The 21744-nt window shown below is 54.1% G+C and overlaps 7 protein-coding genes across 8 annotated transcripts; 5 read left to right on the top strand and 2 right to left on the bottom strand.

Moving 5' to 3' along the window:
* Nucleotides 1-1976: 1976 nt before the first annotated feature.
* Nucleotides 1977-2372, top strand: CKM354_000462900 (uncharacterized protein; the record flags this gene model as incomplete). The annotated part of the gene is made up of 2 exons (XM_044799874.1): nt 1977-2116; nt 2186-2372. The coding sequence occupies 2 exons, from the start codon at nt 1977-1979 to the stop codon at nt 2370-2372; spliced, it is 327 nt and encodes a 108-aa protein (XP_044655809.1).
* A 1391-nt stretch (nt 2373-3763) lies between these two features.
* On the bottom strand, nt 3764-5212 carry CKM354_000462800 (uncharacterized protein; the record flags this gene model as incomplete). Its single annotated transcript, XM_044799873.1, has 5 exons — nt 3764-3815; nt 3882-4590; nt 4649-4811; nt 4865-5073; nt 5134-5212. 5 exons carry the CDS (start codon nt 5210-5212, stop codon nt 3764-3766), a joined length of 1212 nt encoding a protein of 403 aa, XP_044655808.1.
* Nucleotides 5213-6163: 951 nt separating this feature from the next.
* CKM354_000462700 (uncharacterized protein) lies at nt 6164-7031 on the top strand (the record flags this gene model as incomplete). Its single annotated transcript, XM_044799872.1, has 3 exons — nt 6164-6254; nt 6424-6743; nt 6852-7031. 3 exons carry the CDS (start codon nt 6164-6166, stop codon nt 7029-7031), a joined length of 591 nt encoding a protein of 196 aa, XP_044655807.1.
* Nucleotides 7032-7672: 641 nt separating this feature from the next.
* On the bottom strand, nt 7673-9196 carry CKM354_000462600 (uncharacterized protein; the record flags this gene model as incomplete). Of its 2 annotated transcripts, none has more annotated exons than XM_044799870.1 (4): nt 7673-7724; nt 7788-8857; nt 8917-9071; nt 9142-9196. In XM_044799870.1, 4 exons carry the CDS (start codon nt 9194-9196, stop codon nt 7673-7675), a joined length of 1332 nt encoding a protein of 443 aa, XP_044655805.1. The 2 variants fall into 2 exon arrangements, with proteins under 2 accessions (XP_044655805.1, XP_044655806.1); XM_044799871.1 differs by having other exon boundaries at nt 7788-8848.
* A 746-nt stretch (nt 9197-9942) lies between these two features.
* Nucleotides 9943-14006, top strand: CKM354_000462500 (tRNA methyltransferase PPM2; the record flags this gene model as incomplete). Its single annotated transcript, XM_044799869.1, has 2 exons — nt 9943-10502; nt 10553-14006. The coding sequence occupies 2 exons, from the start codon at nt 9943-9945 to the stop codon at nt 14004-14006; spliced, it is 4014 nt and encodes a 1337-aa protein (XP_044655804.1).
* Nucleotides 14007-14566: 560 nt separating this feature from the next.
* On the top strand, nt 14567-15775 carry CKM354_000462400 (uncharacterized protein; the record flags this gene model as incomplete). The annotated part of the gene is made up of 1 exon (XM_044799868.1): nt 14567-15775. One exon carries the CDS (start codon nt 14567-14569, stop codon nt 15773-15775), a length of 1209 nt encoding a protein of 402 aa, XP_044655803.1.
* A 2688-nt stretch (nt 15776-18463) lies between these two features.
* On the top strand, nt 18464-20793 carry CKM354_000462300 (tyrosine/serine/threonine protein phosphatase PPS1; the record flags this gene model as incomplete). The annotated part of the gene is made up of 4 exons (XM_044799867.1): nt 18464-19250; nt 19306-20373; nt 20429-20606; nt 20664-20793. 4 exons carry the CDS (start codon nt 18464-18466, stop codon nt 20791-20793), a joined length of 2163 nt encoding a protein of 720 aa, XP_044655802.1.
* Nucleotides 20794-21744: the final 951 nt, after the last annotated feature.

Genomic DNA, 21744 nt, shown 5'->3' with positions numbered 1-21744 from the left:
GCCTGATGGCTCGTGCTGGTCTCGTCTTTGCACAGGGCCCATTTGCTGAGCATCTCTGGATCGGCCAGTGATTACGGCAGGGTCACTGGCCATAGCGAGCTTTCCAGAGCAAGTGCTCAGTGCCAGAGGTGTCCGAGTCGATCGAGTGGGCACAATTACGGCAATCACTGAACCATAGATGGTTGCCATTCGTCAAAGTTAAGTGACCGTGCTGGGCCTGTTTTAGTCGAATGATGACATGACCGGATGCGAATGGCTCTCCGGGCTATACGGATTCTTCTCTCAGCGTATACGGTCGAGCTTGTGTTATCTTGGTGTACATTCGCAGGCGGGACTGAGCAGTCGAGCGCCGTGAGTCATGCATGATTCTCGACGTCCACTGTGAAAGCTAGAAGTTAATACTCAAGGCTTAGCCCATACCCGGGCACAGAGGGTCGAGCTTGTGGAAAACTCAACACCGTAAGGTTAAGAGAGGTTGTGTCGTTACACAACTGAGCTGGGCTCAAGATGTAAGGTCAAAAAGAGAAGTGGAAGTGGTCCTAAGGACTGGGCCCGTAACCGAGAGGCAAGTGCGTCTGAGTCTGAAGGCTCAAGCGCCGCCTGTACTGCACAGCAGCCAGCAGTCACTCAGCAGAAGTTGCATGAATCTCGATGCCGGAGGTGCTGATTGCGCACACGTGTTGCCATGCTTTGCGAAACACAGCAACACGGATCTCACAAACTGGCGCAAGCTATACACAATAGCCGATGCAGTCTGTGGATGGATGAGAAAAGAAAGAAGCAGAGGGCGAGAAGCGCAAACAAGTGGTTTGAGTCGGGGAAAGAGCTGACTCACGCGCACAGCGCTAGTGCAATGCAGCTTGCCAGCGAAGTAAAGTGTTTCAACGCTTTGTGGCTCCCTTTGAGTGCTCTTGAAGGGTGCGGTCACCCAAGGACCTTTTGACTTCGGACATTATGGCATCTAGATGTGAGAAGAAATCAACGTCAAGCTCCAGAACTCCTGCTGTACAGTTTTGTCACTGAATTAATCTGCACGAGTTGAAGTGAAGCATCAATCAGTCGCGCGACCAAGGGAGGCGGTCGTTCAACGTCAGTCCAGATGAAACGTCCATCTCTCTCTCAACGACCTTAAGACAAAGTAGTACAACAGTATCTCCTCGTAGCGTTAACTTCCTCATGAAAATTTCGTCCGAATCACCAAAGCTTTGTTGCGATTGTGGGTGTTTGGAGCACAGTTCTGCCGGAGCCCAAGACGTCTCCTCAAGCGCAACGGGCGGGAATGCAGAGGTCGGCTGTTCTCAATAGTCCTGCTCCTTACGAGGCGTAGACAAGCTGTCGTGCGAGAGAATCATACAGAATGGTGTACGCCGCCTGGATCAAAGCAGCATACAACTGCCAAACACGTGAAGGATGAAGTGAAGTGAAGCGAGTTCGGCTGCAAGCAGCCTTTCTCACAACCCCTGTCGGCGCGGGGCATAAATTACGCCATCGCCTTCCTTTGCCTGAAGGTGGCGGAAAACAGTGAGCTGAGAATAGCCTCGCGCATTTGTCACCTGCCTTCTGCACTTCTACATAGATCTTCCCAGCACCAACCACACGCATCTCAGCTTCTGCCAATTGATTACAGCTCAGGTACGTGAACATTCCACCTCGACACAGCAAAAGCAGCACCCGGCATCGCTCGGCTCCAACTCGGGCAAGCCTGGCTCGTCCCGATTAGCAAGCACACCAGCGCGAGAAACAGACACCACGGCCGCGCGCACGCTTAGAAACCACTCTGCGCATCATCCCTACCTATAAACACCACCCACCCGCATCCCACCTTTTGCGTTGCTCTTTGTTCCATGTCTCCATCTTCAACTTTGTTGCGCCAAACACTGCTCACCACCCGACTCAGCAGCAGAACTAGCACCACCACCGCCTTCCGCACTACATACCAACCCATCCAACAAACCTTCCGCAACTTCTCCTCCACCATGCCAGCAGAGGCCGTTCACAACATCAAGGCCAAGGCCGACTTCGACAGCCTCAAGGCTGACAAGGACAAGCTGTCCGTCATTGACTGCTACGCAACATGGTGCGGTCCTTGCAAGGTCATTGCGCCACAAGTTAGCAAGTGAGTAACAACGGCCGACTATACTTTTTCGCCTCCTCGAATAATGGCTAACCACATGCGCTACAATAGGTTCGCCGACCAATACAACAACGCGACCTTCTACAAGTTGGACGTTGACGAGCTTCCCGATGTTGCGCAAGAGCTCGGTGTCCGCGCCATGCCAACCTTCTACCTGTTCAAGAACGGCGAGAAGGTCCAGGAAGTCGTGGGCGCGAACCCAAATGCTCTCGAGGCTGCCATCAAGGCGCACTACTAGAGTCGCGGAACAGTGGAAGAGGTGCACACGTCATGATGATGAGTACTGTATGAAGTGAGGGGACACGGTCGCACAAGAAATGTGAAGAGATAAGAGTCTCGTGGAACGCGATCGAGAGCATGACGCGACTGCAAGTGTCGCATGCGAATAGCACGGCATGACAAGCAGCATTGTATAGATGGACACGAAATGAAAGAAAAGTGATCCTCTGACTATCACTTGCCATTGCCGCAAAGAGGAGACCTTTCCGGCTTCTCTCTGCCTAATCGAGCCCATATGTCAGTTGAGACATGCTCAAGACTCGCAGCTACACGTCTCTGCACGATGTGTCTGCAAGCAGCATCGGTTTGCCGTCACTCCCGAGACTCCGAGATGACCCAAGGCAATGGCTCTGTGCTACATTCCACGCATGGCACGGCCTCACCAACAAAAAACATTTCAACAAAGAAACAAACTATACCCTTCGCAGCATAGTACTAAGCATCAAATCTCAGCATCAGGCGACAAGTCTGCGAAGCGCCAACTTCACATGTGCTCTGCTGAGCCATTTCGTCCTTCTCCATGTGTGAAATTGTCAACGTGCCCAATCTATTCCTGAGGCAGTGGCCAAGGGTGACACTGTGCAGGCACAAATGAAAACTTGGGACGGAAGAGCTGTTCAGCCGATCATCGCGCAGGTGTCCTCACCACATCGCGGTCTGAGAGAATGAAACGGCGATATGGCAATGCCGACTTCGATGTCATTTGACCTTGCGAATGTGCCTTTCGGCAGAATTTATCTGACGTAGGTTGGTTTGCAAGACAGGTCTCCGTCCAATGAATGCGCCACTTCTGACAAGACGGTATTGAGGAATAGGAGACAACGTTCATGGCGGGGATAGAGCTGTGGGTGGTCGTGGTGTTAAATTTGTCTGCGGGAGCAGCCAAGTTGAGCGCTATATTGGGATCCTGCTTGCTTCTTCTACTTTGCTCTTCGCGTGCAATCTAGCAGCAGTGAAAAGGTGATTTGGCATATCATCTACTCACTCTTCTGCCTGTTGCGCCGCGATGGCTGGACGCTCTCTGCTTCCTGCTGACGGCCAATGAGTCTGGCTTTCCCATGACTCGTTCGCTGCTTTCCCTTCGCTTCAATTCCAATTCCATTCTTTCCCTCACGCTCTGTGCTTCCAGACTCAAGGAGACAATACTAACAACGACACGCGCGCCTAAGCACACAGAAAGCAGAAAAATCAGATGCACTACGATAGATAGCAGCCAGCATCAGTCATCGCCTCAAACTCCCAATGTTTCTCTTTCGAAACCCCAGTGGTATCTTGATTGTTGTAAAGCAGACAGACGGACACAAATCTTTGTTGTTTTCTTCGCTCTCTCCGTTCTCTCCTTCATTACTCTTAGAAGAAGTTGAAGTTCGCCAACAAGGAGGGTAATTGCGGTATGAGGAAACTGTTGAGGAGTATGTTAGCAACGTCTTCCGGGAAGCTTGAGACTGGCGCAAAGGAATAAACGTACCCAACTGCCGCAGTAACGGCAACACCAGTCAGGGCCTTCCGTCGAATCTTCTCCTTACGAAGCTCGACTTCCACCGGCTTGGCTTTACTTGCTGCGCGCGAGGCGGCTTCAAGTTCAACTTCATCATCCTCATCGACAACTTCGTCGATCTTCCGCTTGGCCTTCTCGCGAACGGTCGAGTTGCCTTCGATCTTCCTCGCCTCGGCGACCATCTGTCGGGCTTTCTCGAGCATGTCTTCCGTGTTGTCTGGGATCTTCAGATCGGGGTGATTTGATGGAAGTTCCATCTTCAGCTTCACATCTTCGACCTCGCCTTCTGCGCCTTCCCTCGTGGTGGTTTCAACCTCGACTCTGACGGTGTCCTTTGGCGCTGTGCCATTGACGTGTTCTACTGGCGCAGCGGGTTCTTCTGGCTCGGCGGTGGTGCCTCGAGTTCGTCGCGGCCTTCGTGGAGTGGCAATCTTTCGCGGCGTCGCCTTTGCCTTTGATGGCGATTCTGATCGCAAGCTGCGCGAACCGCGTGTGGTGCCGCGCTTACCAGCTTTCTCGGCCGGCGAGCGGCTGACGCCATTCGATGCCTCGCTCATGTGGAACGGCGGCGGAGACTTGATGCTCTTCTTGGGGTCGCTGGTTCCGTGTGTGATCGGCTCGGGATCGAGAAGCGCGGCGATCCAAAGTTTGATGCCGTACTCTTCGGACAGGTCGAGTGCTGTTGGAATGTGAATTAGCTGCGGTGCCCCGCAACCGGCAGAGTCATGGTTACACACCTTTCTTGGGGTCAATCCACACGTTGCCGGCAACTTCTTCGCTTGAAGCCTCTTCGAGCTGCTTAATGTATTCCTTTTCAGCTGCCTCTTCAGCTGCTTCTGCCCACGGGAATGCAGCCTTGAACATGCCCGTTGCGCTGATGAAGCCGTCACTTGATCGTCGCTAAGTTTTCACTCAGCATTTTGTCTACGCGCCATCGTATTCCATCCACGTACCATCAAGAAATATGCTTCTGGGAACTTTCGGTTTGGTCCGCGCGAAAAGATGCCACTGCCGGTCAAGTCCTTTGGCAGAGGGACGCGCAAATGCGCGTAGTCCAGTACGCCCAAGTTTTCGAGCTTAGTCGCGTTCGACGTGCCGACTTGACCAGGCTTGACCTTCAGCTCAGTCTGTCCCAAGCATCTGCGCTCCACCAAATTCTCATCTGTAGTGCACTCCCGTCAGCCCGTGTTGTATCCGGCAATTCCAATGGAATGCGACGTACGCAATGGAGCGCGCGACTCCTCGAGCATCGTGTTGCGCCTCGCGGGCAGCTCATGCTGACGCTCGTTCGAGGGTGTCATCGTTACGATCACGCGACGGTCGTTGCGACGGTAGCAATGCGATTGATGGTTGCGTGCGATCGACGTGTTCGGTCCGGCAATTGGGGTTCGCGCGCAGTGGGAGCACGTCAGGACACGTGGTGGTGGTGGCAGGCGCGACGGCGAACACCAGATCTAAGCGTGATGCCGAGAGAATATCAGTCCTCAGTATCGTACAATAGTGAGATTAAAAAGGAGTAGCAGTAAAACGGTCGACGATGACGGTCGCGGCGAGCAGAAAGTAGCAAGGATGAACCTGCGCGCGGGAGGAGGACGAGACCTGGGGAATTGGCGCGCCTTTGGCGTCCAAGCAGCCAGACAGCGCACCACTCTGCCGCCAAAAACGTGGTGGCTGGGCGAAATTGCGCCCGCGAACAAGTTCGGCTTTCTGCTGCTCTACCGCGTCCATCTAGCCTGTTCCGTTGCGGCCGCCGTAGGGCTGCCGTGTAGTAGGTGAAGTGCCGCCGTCTGGTATAGAGATGCGATGGACTCTCTCTCGTCACGCCGTGCCTCTCGCTACGATCCCTGCAGACACGATTGCTGCTGCTGTCGCACGAGTAATGCGCTGCCGATTGTGACGACATGCACAAATGCGCTCGCGGCGATGACATGCACAGTCAACAGTGCTGTGGGTGCTCGTGCCGGTAGGACATGCACAGTGAGCGCCAGCAACAGTAGCAGTGCTGCGACACGCGTTTCACCTTTGCTGCTCTGCAAGAACGAGGCCTGGCGCGGGCGCTGTTTCGTGCTCTGCGCGAGCTCCGACCGAGAGGCCAGCCCCACCATCATTTGGCCTCTGTTGTTCACCGCACCAACAACACTTCCCTCTCTTCTCCCCTCCACCACAACTGACCATCCTTGCATCGCAGCAGCAGGACCCACGCGACACCACCTTGACGCTTCTACCTGATCTTCTAAAGGATATCGCCCAGCATGTCGGCCACCAAGGACGATCTCGAGCCAGAGGCCACCGAGGGGTTCAAGGTGGGAGAGAAGAAGACTATGGATGAGTACCAACAGATGGGTCAGTCTTCCTTTTCCCTCATACTGCGTATACGCGCATATACGGCGCGGACATTCCGACCTCAGCATCAGCGACCTCATAATCCTCTCCATTCCAACGCCCTCCCCAGACAAACGCGCGCAAACCGCCCATGTCCCACCAACACCAAAAACTAACACCCTGCTTTCAGACCAAAATGACGAATCCCTCCGCAAGTACAAAGAGTCTCTCGGTCTGGGCGGCGGTGAACGCATCGGCGACCCCAACGACCCTCGCCAAGTCATCATCAAATCCCTAGGACTAGAAGTCGAAGGCCGACCCGATATCATCATCGACCTGACCAAACCCGGTGCCCTCGAGGATCTGAAGAACCATCCCTTCACCATCAAAGAAGGCGCTCAATTCCGCATGAAAGCTCGCTTCACCGTGCACCATGAAATTCTCAGCGGATTGAAGTATGTGCAAGTTGTTTCGAGGGGTCCTTTGAAGCAGAAGATGCAGGAGATGATTGTGAGTTTTTCCCGTCTTATTTTCTGTTCTCAACAAATACCTCTATTCAGATTCTACGTTTGAATAGCTGTCTTTTCGCGAACTTGTTTACTGATCATTGAGTGGTAGGGCTCTTACTCTCCCAACACAACCGACAAGCCCGAATACGAGAAGAAATTCGAAACTGACACCGCTCCTACTGGAATGCTCGGCCGGGGCAAATACAACGCAGTCTCGAAATTTGTCGACGACGACAAGAAGACCCACTTGCATTTCGAGTGGTCTTTTGAGGTGAAGAAGGAATGGTAGGCCGCGGATCTATGTCTTCCTTCTTTCGGTTTAGTTGAGGGAGATGGCTGCTTTTACTGTGATGGATTACCACGAGTAGAGGATGTCTGGAATAGAGGATTGAGGCCTTTATCGCGTGCCTGGTCGGGGGCGACGAGCTGAGCAGAGAAAAAAGGGTAAAGCTTCGCGTGAGCATGGAAGCGGGTCTCGTCATTCTGCCTGATTTGTTGAAATCGTACGGCCGCTGCCTGCAACGGAATCGTCTGGTTTTCGCGCAGCAGGCAGAACAAGAGTGCTGTCTATCACTCGCGGAGACCTTCTCTCCCTCACAGGCAGACAAGCAACGTATTTGTCACGAACGAGACGGAAACACAAAAACCAAAATGGCAAAACGACGGAATGATCTGACTTTCATCAATTTCATGCTTCCTATCGCTCAAAGATGCAATCCCCCAAGAGTGAGAGTATCCCATAACAATGCCGCCCAGAGTCGAGAGTCCACCGACTCAACTTTTGCCTCTTTTCCGCCAATAACGCCACCCGCTTGAACGCTACAGTTCGCAAGAAATTGCTTATCCCTCTCTCCTCCAGAAATTCAATCGTCCCCAAGTCTTCCGTATAACGATATTTCTGCTCCATGTTGGCTCTTGCCAAACCCATTCCTAATCATCGGGCTCCACGCCTCCCTTTTTGTATTTCATGCCGTGGATTTCACTGTGGTCGTAGTCAGTCGTCTTGTCCGCACTCTATTGCGGGTCATCCGATTTGTCGACATACTCGAATCTCTTGACCAGTGTGCCCTCTCCGCCCTTTTCAAGATCTACCATGTACACATAAAAGTCTCCTTCGCTTGTCGCAACCATGACGTGTGGAACATTATTCGCCATTGCCACAACACATCGCACTGGTTGTCCATTGCTCCCTCGTGGCACGCGCACCCATGCGAAATCCCTTTGTGGTTCCCATATTTCTGTCACTGACGAAGGAAGATACCCCGCAGCGCGCGAGACGAGAGATGTGCCGACATTCTGGGAAGTGCGTCGCACGAGGGACATGAACCCCGGTTGGCGGGGCTGGGGCGCGTTGGAGAGAGCGCTGGGATCGCCGTCTATCGATTGCTGTCGTTCGGCGTCGTATTCGGATTGGGAGGGCGATTCGCTTCGATCGCGAGGGGAGGAGAAGGAGCCGTGGCGGGGTGAAGCGGGTGGTGAGTTGGGCCGCGCAGAACTGCTGCTGCCGTTCTGTGGGTTGGACCCAGGCGGGGCGAGTTTGAAGATGTGTACTGTTTCCGTCGCGGAGGAGACGCAGAGGAGCGTCGATGTTGCGTTGAACGACATGCAATAGATTCTAGCAGGCATGCTGCCACGACGGAATTGGTAGAGCTTCTTGCCGGATGGTATCGAGAACACGCGGATCACCGTGCCTTTTTCTGAAGAGGTCGCCATGAGCGTCCCGTCATTGTTGATGGCAATGTATGAAAGCGGAGCTTGGTGGGCTTGGATCACCGTCACCTCCTCCATTCTGTTCAAGTCATACAGCAGCACATCGCCGCTTATAGTCTCCTTGACCACTGACTTCGGCAGCTGCGAGGGAGCGGCACTGGGGTGTTGTGCTGTCTTTTGGTAGTGAGGAATGGCCAGGTAGTTGTTCTCCGAATTGGGTGATATGGCACAGATACCGCCCGGATTGAGCGGCGTTGTCTGTTGGTGCAGCATTTTCATGTTGCTGATATCGTAAAAGAAAGCCACCTCTTCCAGCAGCACCACCAAGCGTTTTCGATTCATCTTGACCGCCACCACCATGCCGTGGAAGGTGAGCTCGCATATTGTGGAGTGTTTCTGCTTTCGCTGCTCAGCCTTGTGAGATCGCGAGGTATGAATGTCCGGGCTGTTGATACACCACGCACCTTGGTATTCACAATTCGGAGCAGGCGGGGGGTGAGGATCATGGCAACGAGCGAGGTGGAGAAGAGCTGTTCGACGAGAGAAATGTCCTCTTCGTATGAATGATTGGTGAGCTCGAAGGGATCCGTCGTGTAGACTCGCAGTCCGCGGGTGGTTGCTGGCGTGAATTCAGCATACACCTCTCTCGATTTCATCATACCACGATGGAGCTCCATCCGCAGGCATACCGACTGCCAGCAGGCTGTGATCCTGGTTGAAGGTGACATAGTTGAGCCCGGCCATGGCGAGCGAGCGGGCGTTATTGAATGCGACGACGTCTCGAGCGCGAGTCTCCGGTCATTGAGAAGGCGCGTGGTGGGTTGGAGTGGCTTGCTGGAGCAAACGATGTCATGTGCCGAGCAGCACAGCTTCTCCAAACACCACCACAGCACAGCTTCACCTGCCCGCTCTGGCGTGCTTGGCAGTGATCCCTGCGCTCTGATAATGTCCGATAAGTTAAGCGACAAAGTATCCGACTGCCGGCTTCCAATATCGAGCAATCCATCTGCACGACTCGTGCTGGATGCGTGCATCTTTGACCGACAACGAACAATCTTCATGTCTCGGTTTGATGACTGCGAGGGCGCAGACTCAAGCGTTTGCCCAAGCCTGCACCAGGAGAGGTCTACCAGGTTAGCAGAGCCTGAGTCTGCTCGCGCCAACATGTCAGTCCTGGTTGGCGGCTGAATATGCAAAAGGCTATCGGCCGAGTATCCACCTGTCAGACTAAAAATATGGAGGTGGTCATCCTTGCAGACCGTCGACCAGATCAGGAAGCGGCTTTGGGAATTTAGGAAGGAAGGGAAATGGAGAGCCGAACCAGGCTGCGCCGTGGGCGATGACAGACACGCGCTGCCACGATCCGCCGTCGCGCTCCATGATATAGCCTGCCTCCGATCGCTGTACGAGGTCAGTTTTCGTGCCGTCTGCACTTCGCACGCGAGCATTCCCTGCCCACTCGTAACTTGCCGCGCGCACATAGGAGATTTATGGACTCCACCACCGTGGCAGAGAGCGGGAGCCCGCTACCCGAGCTGCTGCGCCCAGGCTTCACGAATGAAACCGCCTCGCTGCAGTCTCAGCGGGACCCACGCGATGCCCCGAATGTCGTCAACCTCGAGCAGCACGATCTGGAAAAGCTCAACATCAGTCATGAGAACCGCTCCAGCAGCAAAATGCTCGCCTCGGAAAAGTCGCTCGCCACGAAGAAGGGCAGCATGCCCAACATACGGCGGAGTGTCAGCGTGCCCGTGACCGAAAAGACAAAGCAAGCGACTGCGCCAGGACACGATGCCGGGAAACAGCAGCGAGACGGACTTATCATGGACACAAACAAGTCGTCCATCGTCTCCAAACGATCCGTCGAGAAGCTCTACTACGAAGGCGAACCTGAGTTCTTTCGGCACTTTGTCACCAAGTTCAAGCGAAGATCGCCTCTCATCAATCGCGGCTACTGGTTACGCATGAAGGCCATTGAGCATGGTGTCTCGCGCTTCCTCGCAGAACGGACCGCTAAGCGGAAAGTTGTCGTCAATCTGGGGTGTGGCTAGTACGTGTTATATGATCTTCATAGCGGATAAGAGTTGACAGACGCCACAGTGACCCACTGCCCTGGCTGTTCTTAGGCAAGCAACCACTCCTCTGTCAGGGCACCACCTTTGTCGACGTTGATTACCCACTGCTGATGCAGAACAAAATCGGCATCATCCAGAAGACTAGCCAGCTCAAAACTCTGTTACCTAAATTCACAACGACAGGCCAAGAAACAGGACTATTGGCATCAAGTGATCCATATGTGGCCATCGGCTGTGACCTGGCAGACCTAACGCCCCTGCAGGATATCCTTCAAGACCATCTTCAAATGGGCAACTCGGACGTTGCGGTTCTCTTCACCTCCGAAGTATCGACAGCTTATATGCCACTGGAAGGCTCACAGGCTGTATTTCAATGGGCTGCAACCTTCAACGATGTCCGATTCTGCCTACTTGAGCAACATCTTCCCGATGGACCGGACCACCCCTTCGCAGCGACAATGTTGGCTCACTTCGAGAAATTGCGGACGCCACTTCGAGCCGTTGGGACCATGGAGCAAATGAAGCAGCGATTTGTGGATGCTGGCTTTCCTGAGATGGGCACAGAAATTCGATCTCTGTGGGAACTCTGGTCAGATCCCACATTCTTGAGCGCCGAGGAAAGAAGGCGATTGGATCGAATAGAGCCATTTGACGAATGGGAAGAGTTTGCGCTGTTCGGCTCACATTATTTCTTGTTATTTGCAGAGAAGGAACCCAACAAGGACTACTCCAACAGATCCTACAGAGCGTCTCGGGCGTCCATCTTCGCCGGTTCCACGCGAGGTGGCTCCTTTGCATCTAGCCCCGTCAGCGGTAGCGAGAGTCCTACTACGCCACAGTACCACTTCTCCCCTGGCGATATCCTACAGACGCATGAGCTCAAAGAACCTCACGACTTCAGACGGTTTGGCGCCGTAGTCCCGCCCTTCCAAGTTGATTCCAATGGCGACTCACTTGGACTTCATGGCGGACTTGGCACTCAAGAACGAGTGAGCACGTGCAATACTTATACGCGATTTGACAAGACAGATGAGATATCCGGTCCGCCTCTGCGTACGGGCTTGATGTGTCACAGTGTCACGAGACTGGGAAATACGGCAAATTGCGTCCTGACCGGTGGTCGAACATCACCCGACAACGCAAGTGCTGAATCATGGCTCAGGTTAGATGGAAAGTGGAGGCGTGTGCATGATCTGCCTCGAGGACGATATCGACACTGTGCAGTACCGCTTGTGCTCCCGACAGATCCTCGTCCCGCCCACACAGTATTGATGTTTGGTGGCAAGACGAGCGATGGACAAGTCCTGGACGAATGGCTCATCTGGACCGGAGAGACTGGATGGCAACAAATACCCGTCAAAGGCGATAAACCTCCAGCGCGGTTCGGAGCGGTCATGATCACCGACAGCAAAGGCGGTGTATCTGGAGTGCTGGTTGGCGGCATGACCAGCGCTGGGCGCGTACTCAATGATTTCTGGCAGTGGACACTGGAACCCGACATGACGTTGGTCTGCAAGAATGTGACCACCAAAGCGACTGCATTCTTGAAGTCGGACGGATGTATCCTAGGACGATTTGGAGCGCAACTCGTCAGGTCAAATCGAGGGATACTCATGATTGGTGGTATTACTGGCGCCCGAATGCTGACTCGTCAGGATGAGATTCTGAACATGAAGACTCTTCGACCGCAGCCGATACAAGGTCCTAGGCCGCTTCTGGTCGGACACACCGTGCAAGACGTTGATGGAGGACTCATTGTACTTGGTGGTGGTGCGACCTGCTTCTCGTTCGGCACAACGTGGAATCGCAGCTGTATTTTGAACGATGCAGAGCCAGGCAAATTCGATATGGAATGGCGGTTACAGGCTACTGTTCCAGCAGTAAAATCCGTCCAAGGTCTGGACGGCAATTCTAGCGACACTACCACCGCGCAGGGCCAACCGAACGGCACATCATCACCGCCTGGTACTTCCAGTGGCATTGTGTCCTCGGGAGCTGGTCTAGCCAGTAAGATTCCGGAAGCCGCACCTATCCACGAAGTGAACATATCCCGTGGACTCAACTTTCCCCAATATGTATCTGCTGGGCGACCCGTCACCCTACGAAAATGCCATCTCGGCCCTTGCCTGTCGACCTGGACGAACTCCCACCTCATAGACCAGATCGGCTCAGACCGCCAAGTCTCTGTCCACGTCTGCGACTCTTCCTCGAACGGCAGTGTAGCGTCCATGGACTTCCAGTCTAAGAACTTCTCTTACCAAACGCAAGGATTTGGCACTTTCCTCTCGGCGGTCGAACGTGGCGAAAAAGTCTACCTTCGATCACTTTCGAAAGAAAATCCTTCGTCAGAACCAACGCAATTATCCGACGACTTCCCTGCGATATCAAGTGAGTTTGTACTTCCTGATGAATTGGAATACGTTTCTCAGCACGCCCATTCTTCACCACTGAGGATATCGGGACCAGTGCAGATGTGGCTGCATTACGATGTGATGGCGAACGTGTACTGTCAAATTCGAGGGCAAAAGAAAATCAGGCTGTTCCCTCCCAGTGACGTGACAAATCTTGGATTCGAGCCAGGGAGTACAACATCTCGAGTCGATGTATTTTCAGACGCATCGTACCCTGGACTAGGCCATACACATCCTCACCAAACTGTTCTCGAACCGGGCGATATCCTATTCATCCCTCCATTGTGGTTGCACGCTACGGCCCCTGTCCTTGGTGATCATGCCTCAGGACATCCTACGCCGCACAATTCGGTACCCCATACAAATGGCACATCACACTATGAACCCAGCATAGCAGTCAACGTATTCTTCCGCAACCTCTCCAACAACAACTCCTACGCTGCAGGTCGCGACGTCTACGGGAACCGCGACTTGGCAGCCTACGAGAAAGGCCGGAAAGACATCGCGAAGATCCTCAAAACTTTCGAGAATCTACCTGGTGATGTCGCGAGATTCTATCTTGACCGTCTGGGCGCTGAACTGCAATCTGAAGGGAGGCGGTTGCAGAACTTGGACAGCCAGTCGGGTCAGCAAGACTTGACGAATGGATCCCATTCCTCTCCGCGACGAGAGAAGGGCAAACAAAATGTCGCTCCTGACGCTCCGAGTACTACGACGTACGCCATGCCCACCCTCACGAGTCCCAGCACGATCGCATCGACGGCGGGGAGTCTCGTGAGTCCAATCCAAAGTCATGAAAGTCTCAGCACCCTTGTTTCTCCTACTTCGCCCTCGTCGGCGCAGACGGAAACGGCTGTTGCGATGCCATTCCCTATGCATCATCTCAATGGCAGATTGGATGGCGCGAGCGAAGTCAATGCGGAGAGACCGAAGACGGCGAGTAGTGCTGGGACTGCGGTTGCCCCTCCTCCTGTGGGCACTAGTGGTGCTGGTGCTAGCGCAGGGAACAATTCTTCTCCTTGGCCATCGGCGAGATTGCATGATTTTTACGCGGAGTTGGGACAATAGGTGCAGAGAAAGATGGGGTGATGGGATGTATGGAAGGGCTGCATGGACAGAAGATGGAATCTGAAGGATCGAAATAGCATGTGAAGTTACCGTTGATGCATTGTTTCTTGTAATGAATTCGATCTTCTGACAGCTATTCAAGAGATTTCGTATAAAGTACAGATGAAGCATGAACTTACCATGCTGATCAACCGCATAGACGAGCCACAATGCGTGCAGATGAGAAGGGAGGGATGCTCGAAGACATGAGGAGACGATACAGAAGGGGCAAATGCACAAAGTCACTCGAAAGGTCCAATGCAACTGTTGTAGCTCCTCACACGCTGGCACATACGTGCATTGTTCTGCAGTTCGGTTCAGTCTTCACAGCTATAGCTGTTGTGCTTTGATGAAACTTGCTTGTCGTCGGGTTGATGATCGAGCTGGCCAGTTGCGATCTCTTCTGGAAACCAACATAAATACGTCCATTCGAGTCGAGGCTTCCTAGTTTTCTCTTCAGCATCAAACAACCTCACCCCATCACAGATTGTTTCCTATAACGCAGATTCTATCACATAACCATGGCTGACGACTCTCCCTCTGGCTCCGACTATAAAGGACCTCCCGGTGCCTCTGTCGAACCATCCACCAAGCACTCCTCTCAACTTCGACCCAAGGAAGAGCGCATGAGACTCATCAAAGAGCGTCTCAACGGCTCGTCGCGCAACACAACACTCTCTGACCAGGAAGTCAAGCGGAATGCCCCCGGCGAAATACTCTGGGGTAGACTCTTAGCCGCCACTGCCCGTAAAGAAGCAGGTTCTGAGCTTTCCCCACTTGAGAATCGTCTCGTTGGCATGATGCAACGCTTCGTTCCCGATGAAGAAGTCCTCGAATACGGAAGAATGTTCGCGGAGAGCGTCAAATCCAACTCGGCGTCTGGTGTACATCCACAGGCCGTGGAGCAATTCGATCTGCAAAGAGCATATACCGACGACGATTTCCATCGAGATATCGGCGCCGTGGCTGATGACTTCGCAGCCAATGGCGGAGTCCAAATCATCGACGTGTCCTCCTCGGATTTCAAAGCAGATCGTAAGGCATTTGTTGAGCGCAAAGGAGATCTTATCGAAGGCAAAGTCCCTCTAGTGACCGCTTTCGTCGGACCAAACGACAGGATCAGAGAGAGCGATCCCGACCCTCCAGCTCCAGCTGCTGAGATCAAGACCGACCGCAAGTGGGTCAGAATCTATCTGTACCAATTCGTCTGTATGAGGGAGTCCGGAGAAGCGACCAAGGACGAGCTCTACTTCTCCACAGCCCTTGGCACAGATCTTGAGGAGAAGAACAGTCGAAAAACAAAGGAATACGGCTCTGTCCAGACAGGTACGGTGAAGAATTTCGACAACGAGAATATCTTCCAAGGCTACGTGGACCAGTGGCTTGCTGTGGAATGTCAAGCTTGGGAAGCCGATCAGTCGAATTCCCAATGGTACAACGACTTGGCGAACACGATGAAAGACATCGGGGAAGAACTCATGAGGTCGTCGGTTGGTGCTCGCAATGGTGGCTTCTGGAGCAACAAATACGCCGCGATGGTCGGCGCAGTGAGTCTCCTGGTCGGCTACTTGCTTGAGATTTTCCGGAACGAGGACGACTTCGTAGCAAAAAAGGAGTTCGTGGTGAGCAGAAGCGCTCTGGACATGTTAATGAACACGACCGATTCTTACTTTGTCCTTGACGGCGGGGAAGGTGGCAAACACGTAGTCTACTGGGGCGTTGGCAGATGACGGTTGAAAGCGCCGCTCTTGGATATTTCTGGTTTATCGCAGGCTGTCCTGAAGGGGGGAATAATGAGTACACATCCAGCTGGTTGAAGTTGGCGTTGAGAAGCATTAACGCAAGAGCCGTATTGCCTTCAGAACGATTCCAGATCAGTGGAAATTCATTTCTCCGCAATTTTGCGCGATACGCATGCACGATGGTATCAGTATTGGCTTCGTCGTGATACTGTTGGCCTGACTTCTCAGCAGACGCAGTGTAATGCTTCCACGAGCCATGAAATGCCGAGAAAGGACTGCAGCATCAAGCCAATCGATGGCACGATCCTGTACATCGGTTCTGTCCTAGGTACCGTACACGTACACTTCCTGCACAGCCGAGCCACGGGGTGAACTGCGAGAATGAGGGGCGCTTACAGAAGGTAGAAACTCGCTTGCATAACTGCAGCTTGCCACTTTGTACTGAATTCACGTGCTGTATGCGGCGCTGTGGTTCGGGTCCTGTCGCGGATCGGTATGTTCGTGCATGAGATTCTGCGCGCGATGATCCAAGCACAGTAGGAGGTTGGAGGCTGGAGGGCAAGCCCGCGAGCTTGCCTGGTGCGTCACGCTCCTACTTTCTTCACAGATGTTACACTTCTTCACGTCGAGTCAGTAGAATGCGCAATGCGGACGGGAGGTCCTGCGTTGAAGGAGCAGACTGATCTCGATGACAGACGTTAAGCTGGTTGGTTGCTTGCTGATCGTTCGCGATGAACGTCGTGGTGTTTTGACGGGAGTTCTTGGTCGTGCTGCGATGGGGTGGAGCGAATGCAATGCACAGCTTGGTTGAATCTCGATTTGGGCGAATGTTCGTGGGTGCAGAGCTCCTTGCAACGCTGATTGACCCTCATGTACGCAAGCGGAGACAAGCGATAAGTCGATCGTTGATGGGCCCCGCAGAATGAACGGCAGGCGCGTGCGTTGGATGCAGCTTCCTGAACGTGAAGTCGGCTTCTTCCTGCCCATGTCTCGCGGATCGCCCGCCAGACTTTGACGATGCTTCAGATGGGACAGGTCCAGGTCAGCATTACAAGATTGCTCTCTTCCTCATCGAGCAATTCGATAGAGCTTCGCGCCAGCGGGCGGTGGGAGACCGCAGGGAAAAGCATCCATGTCGAAGTCGCTGGGTGTGCCATTGAGATTGATTAGCAAGTATCTCGCCCAAGTCACCCACCGTCGTAACAGAGCAGCGAAAAGGTGTGGACGTCCATCATCGATGCAGCGTGATTCGCTGTTGATTTGATGCTGCATTCTCGATACTGGACAGCTCCCGGGCAGCTCCCGTGCGGCATCGGGATCGCGGCCATCTGGACCACGCTGGTTCGCAGAGCCTCATTCGCGTCTATGTATGGTACAGTACTCGAGTACCTTTCGACAGCCTTTTTTCGAGGACATGCTGGAGCGCCGGGGATCCTGATTCGCAACGGCTTGCGCAAGCTCGGGTCAGGCAGGAGGGGCTCGCCCGATCAATTGCTGGATTGAGGTGGTGGGTAAGGTCTCTGCAGTGAGTACCGGCAGGATGAGGAGGAGCAAACGCATCTTCCGTGCCACCAACGAGGCTCGCTTGTGCGAAGCTGTGCGTGGCCCTGCTGCCCCTCCACACAGTCTAGTATTGCGAGAAGTGCAGCAACAGCAGCAACACTCGCCCTTCACGGACAGCTATCAGAGTTCGCACGGCTTGGGCGGAAGCAGGCTGCATCTAGGCCGTTCATGGCTGGGGCAGACCCTGGAAGTGCGAGGCTTTGTTTTCTGGGAGCGCGGCGGCGACATCATCCTGCCGCCGCGCTGCTGCTCACCTGTGGGCTGACTCCCGGGCGCACGCGCTGGGCTAGGCCCTGTACGTCGCGAGCTTCCTGGCGCGCAGTGCCACCGTGGCGCTGATGTCGCCGCGCCGACTTGTGCTGCGGTGATGCTGTTGGAGAGGCACGCACACGCGACCGCGACTGCATCGTGTGCGACGGGCACAAAGCGGGCAGTGACGAATGACGGCCGCGCAAAAACAAGCGCAGTCGTGTATCTCTGGCAGTGACGACGGAGGCTCTTTCTCCAGGATGATCGGCAGCACCCAAGCGTTTCAGTCGTGGATGTGCCCCGCTTGGCCGGCTGCGCTAAACACTGCAGCTGCTGGGACATGGATAGCGCGCTGCGTCGTCGTGAATGGTTGGCCGGAGGGCAGCGTACAGCACATGGCATGGATGCGCCCATCCACTGTTCTGTCTTCCCATGCCGTTGGGCGTGCCTCACATTCTTCATTATTCACGCCTCGCTGCTGTCTCTCGCTCTTCCCCCAGAGCAGCTGTGCGAACAGACACGACGTTGTCTTCCATTGACCACGCCCTTCCGTTTCCCCCCACCCGCTTTGTATAGCATCGTCACTTTCGGTTCGCTTCGTGTGCACATATTCCGGCATTTCTGAGCTCATCGCGACATTGGACGTGCTGCCCTATCGCATGTTTTGCGTCCCCTCGCACCTGCCACATTCCACACATCTCGGCCCATCCTCCGCCACGATACGATACGATCCGGCAGCAGCGGAGCGCGTTGTGCACTAATACGTGCACCTGCCCTCCATACTAATTGATCGCACACCCTCATCCTCCCGCGCACGAGACACGCGAGCACTTCGGAGCCCAGCAGCCCCGCCCATGTGAAAGGATGTCAGCCACGGTACTGGCCAGGCCGATTGACAGCCTGAGGACGACGACACCACCGCCGCAGTTGTCGCTGAACACCACCCAGCGAGGCACTCCCTCGCCCATCCCCAACAAGCACCTACCATTCTGCTCGCCCGGTCCGCGGCCAGCATCGCGCACCCTCGACACTCCGCCGGCCTCGCCACCCTCGCCCACCCAATTGATCGAGACCTCATCCTTGACCTATCCTCCTCATGGCTTCGACAAGGTCTTCAATGACCCGCCAATCTACTCCATCACTGCGAACAAGCTGTCGCAGGCGATGAATCACCTCGCCTCACAGCCACTGCCACCGACGAAGCAAGTATTTCCCTGGCTCCACGGACTTCACGCCGAAAACCAGCTCCAGCTTGCCTTCTTCATCGCTCGCAAGAAGTCGTTACGGCGAACTCCAAAATGTATCCGGGGCATCACGGTCGTGAAAGCGGGCGGAGATTTGAATCACAGCAGAATCAATGGTGCCATTGCGCCCGAAGAACTTCTCAAGCCGTTGTCCGTGGGTCAGAGAAGGGAGGAACCCGAGTTCCAGGAGGCAGATCCCAAGGAGGGATTCAGCGTGCGCAACTTCCAGATTCAGGCCTGCAAGATGGCCACTGTCAGCGACATCATCGTATATGGTGACGCAAAGACGCCGAGAGAAGAGGTCGTGCGGCTCGCGAAGCGGATAGCCAGAGCGCAGACCGCGTGGCAGAAGAAGACAGAGGGCACAAACTGTGCGAGCCGTCTTTTCAATACCTTCGTCCTGCAAGGTGAGTAGAGTTTTGTTCCGTGTGGTTCCGGCGTATGCTGATGAACTCGGCCCAGATGATTGGGAGATTGTCGAATGCGACTATCCCGACCTCGTCCAGCTCGACAGCGAAGGCTGTATGACTGGGAAGGTCTTGGACTTCTTCCATGGAGAAAGATTGGAGATGTCCTCCATGTCGGCCCCTAGCGAAATAGCGCCGAACGTCTGGCTCGGGCCTACACCGGACCCCAACTTGTGTCTTGGTAAAGAAGGCCTTCGGCTGAGCGAAGAACAACAGAACTTTGACCTGCTTGTGGAATGCAGCGATGTGGCCCAGATCCCGGACCAGCGAGCGTTTCGCTACCTTGAGGAGATTCTGGATCGACGTGATCGAAAGCCATCATCTGCCGACAGCTTACCGAACCAGCTCGAGTTCCCCGGATCCGGGGCAATCATGCCACCCACCTGGTCCCAAGTCGAAGTGGACGGCTTATTGGCAATGTGCCAATGGATTCACAAGCAAGCAAACTCTGTTACCGAAGCTAAGAAGCGGAGAGATAGCAAGCTTTCGCTGACCCCAGAGCCGGACTCGGACGGCGATGGTCTTGCAGCGTCGCCAAAGCGACGGAAACAAGCTGGCAGGAAAGTGCTCATTCACTGCGCCGACGGCTATACGGAGACGTCGCTATTGGCACTCGCGTACTACATGTACGCGAATTGCGTGCCGGTACACGACGCCTGGCTACAGTTGCACCGTGAGAAGGGCAGGAACTTCTTTGCATACAACTCCGACGTTCACTTACTCCGCAGCATTCAGGCCCGGATTCTCGCTGCTTCTCCGGCATATTCTGGCGACCTTCGTGAGCTGACGGTAGCTCACCCAGCATGGCTTGATAAAATGGATGGGTCGTTGCCTAGCCGGATCTTGCCGTACATGTACCTGGGAAATCTTGGTCATGCGAACAACCCGCAACTGCTGGAGGAGCTCGGCATCGGCCAGATCCTCAGCGTGGGAGAGCCGGTCAGCTGGCCACGAGAAGCCATGGAATCGTGGCCACAGGAGAACCTGAAGTTCATCGACAAAGTCCAGGATAACGGAGTGGATCCGTTGACGGAAGAGTTTGAAAACTGTCTCAAGTTTATTGGTAAGCCCTGGTCGGCTATCCGTTCTGTGGACTTGATGCTAATGCGCTGTGACAGAGGAGGGTCGCAAGAAGGGCACTGCGACACTTGTACACTGCCGCGTTGGCGTTTCTCGATCCGCCACGATTTGTATCGCCGAGGTGATGAACGAGCTGGGCTTGTCATTTCCTCGTGCCTACTGTTTCGTGCGAGCGAGGAGGCTCAATGTGATTATCCAGCCGCATTTGCGATTTGCGTGAGTATTGCCATCTACCGGATTCTTAGGTGTCCTGTGTTCTGACCAAGTCTGCAGATATGAGCTTCTCAAGTGGGAAGAATCGCAATGTGTCAAACGTGGCAAGCCACTTCGACGCGAACTCGAATGGGCCACGATTGCTCGAGAGATCGCGGCCATGAATAAGCCCTACTCACGACAGGGATAATGTGCACGACCGGTCATTCTTAGATGGCTTTCACTTTCCGAGGCGGACCACCTCTGGGTCTGATTTTCTGGATCCGTGTTTTGGAGACGATATGGGAGAAGGCTTGAAAACCGAGCTTCTCTGTGGCATGACTTTGACGAACTTCACGGCTTTGAATGTATGACCTTTTTGTACTGGGGATTGCGTTTTGCATTTGTTGAGCAGAGGACGAGCGCTGGGCCGGGCTCATTGGGAAGAGCCTCGGTCGCCCGCCTTGTGGGACAGAGGCGATACATTTACTTTCTCTCTCTGAAGAAGATGACTTGGGATGTGGTTTATGACACAAATGCCCGGGAAGTGGCATATGTATTTCTCTCAAGCAGCGCAGGTCTGCTGTCGGAACGAATTTGGGGTTCAGGTTGGGGAGTCCTTTGATTTCTTTCGTATGTACTATCTTTCAAGAGAGGGATGGTAGACGGACGTTATCTATTTTGGAACGGCATTGCACAAGAAGACGAATGTGACATTATTTTTCGTCTGATTGCATTTGCTATACCATTTCGCTCATCTGCTTCTCGAGTCTCCAAATCTTTTATCCGGCTTTGATCGGCATAACAAAGCTGTGGAGCCGAAACGCGGATCCAATTGCCCATTTTGTGTTTCTCTTATCGGCTTTGATAAGCTCTCGTCTCTGTCGCCCCCCTTGCCGATGACGGACCTTTCGGACAGGGATTCTTTGACTCTGTGTGTGTGACTGTTTCCAATGCATGGAGGGGTTGCACTGTTTTGCGTAAGGCGTGCCATTGTGAAGAATATTCTTATCAATCAGAGTATAGGCATACGAGGAGGTTCTTTGTGTTCGTTTCTTCGTTTTCTTCGAGTACCAGGACTGGGTGTGAGAGGTCTTCGCCACACGGATTGGGTGGACTTCTTTTACAGCAGCTGCGAGTGTACGGGCTACGAGGAAGAAGT

Source organism: Cercospora kikuchii (assembly GCF_019650295.1).
Source record: "Cercospora kikuchii DNA, contig_00003, whole genome shotgun sequence".
Taxonomy (NCBI): domain Eukaryota; kingdom Fungi; phylum Ascomycota; class Dothideomycetes; order Mycosphaerellales; family Mycosphaerellaceae; genus Cercospora; species Cercospora kikuchii.
Note: the sequence above shows the minus strand (reverse complement) of the source record. Positions and strands in the feature narration are given on the sequence as shown.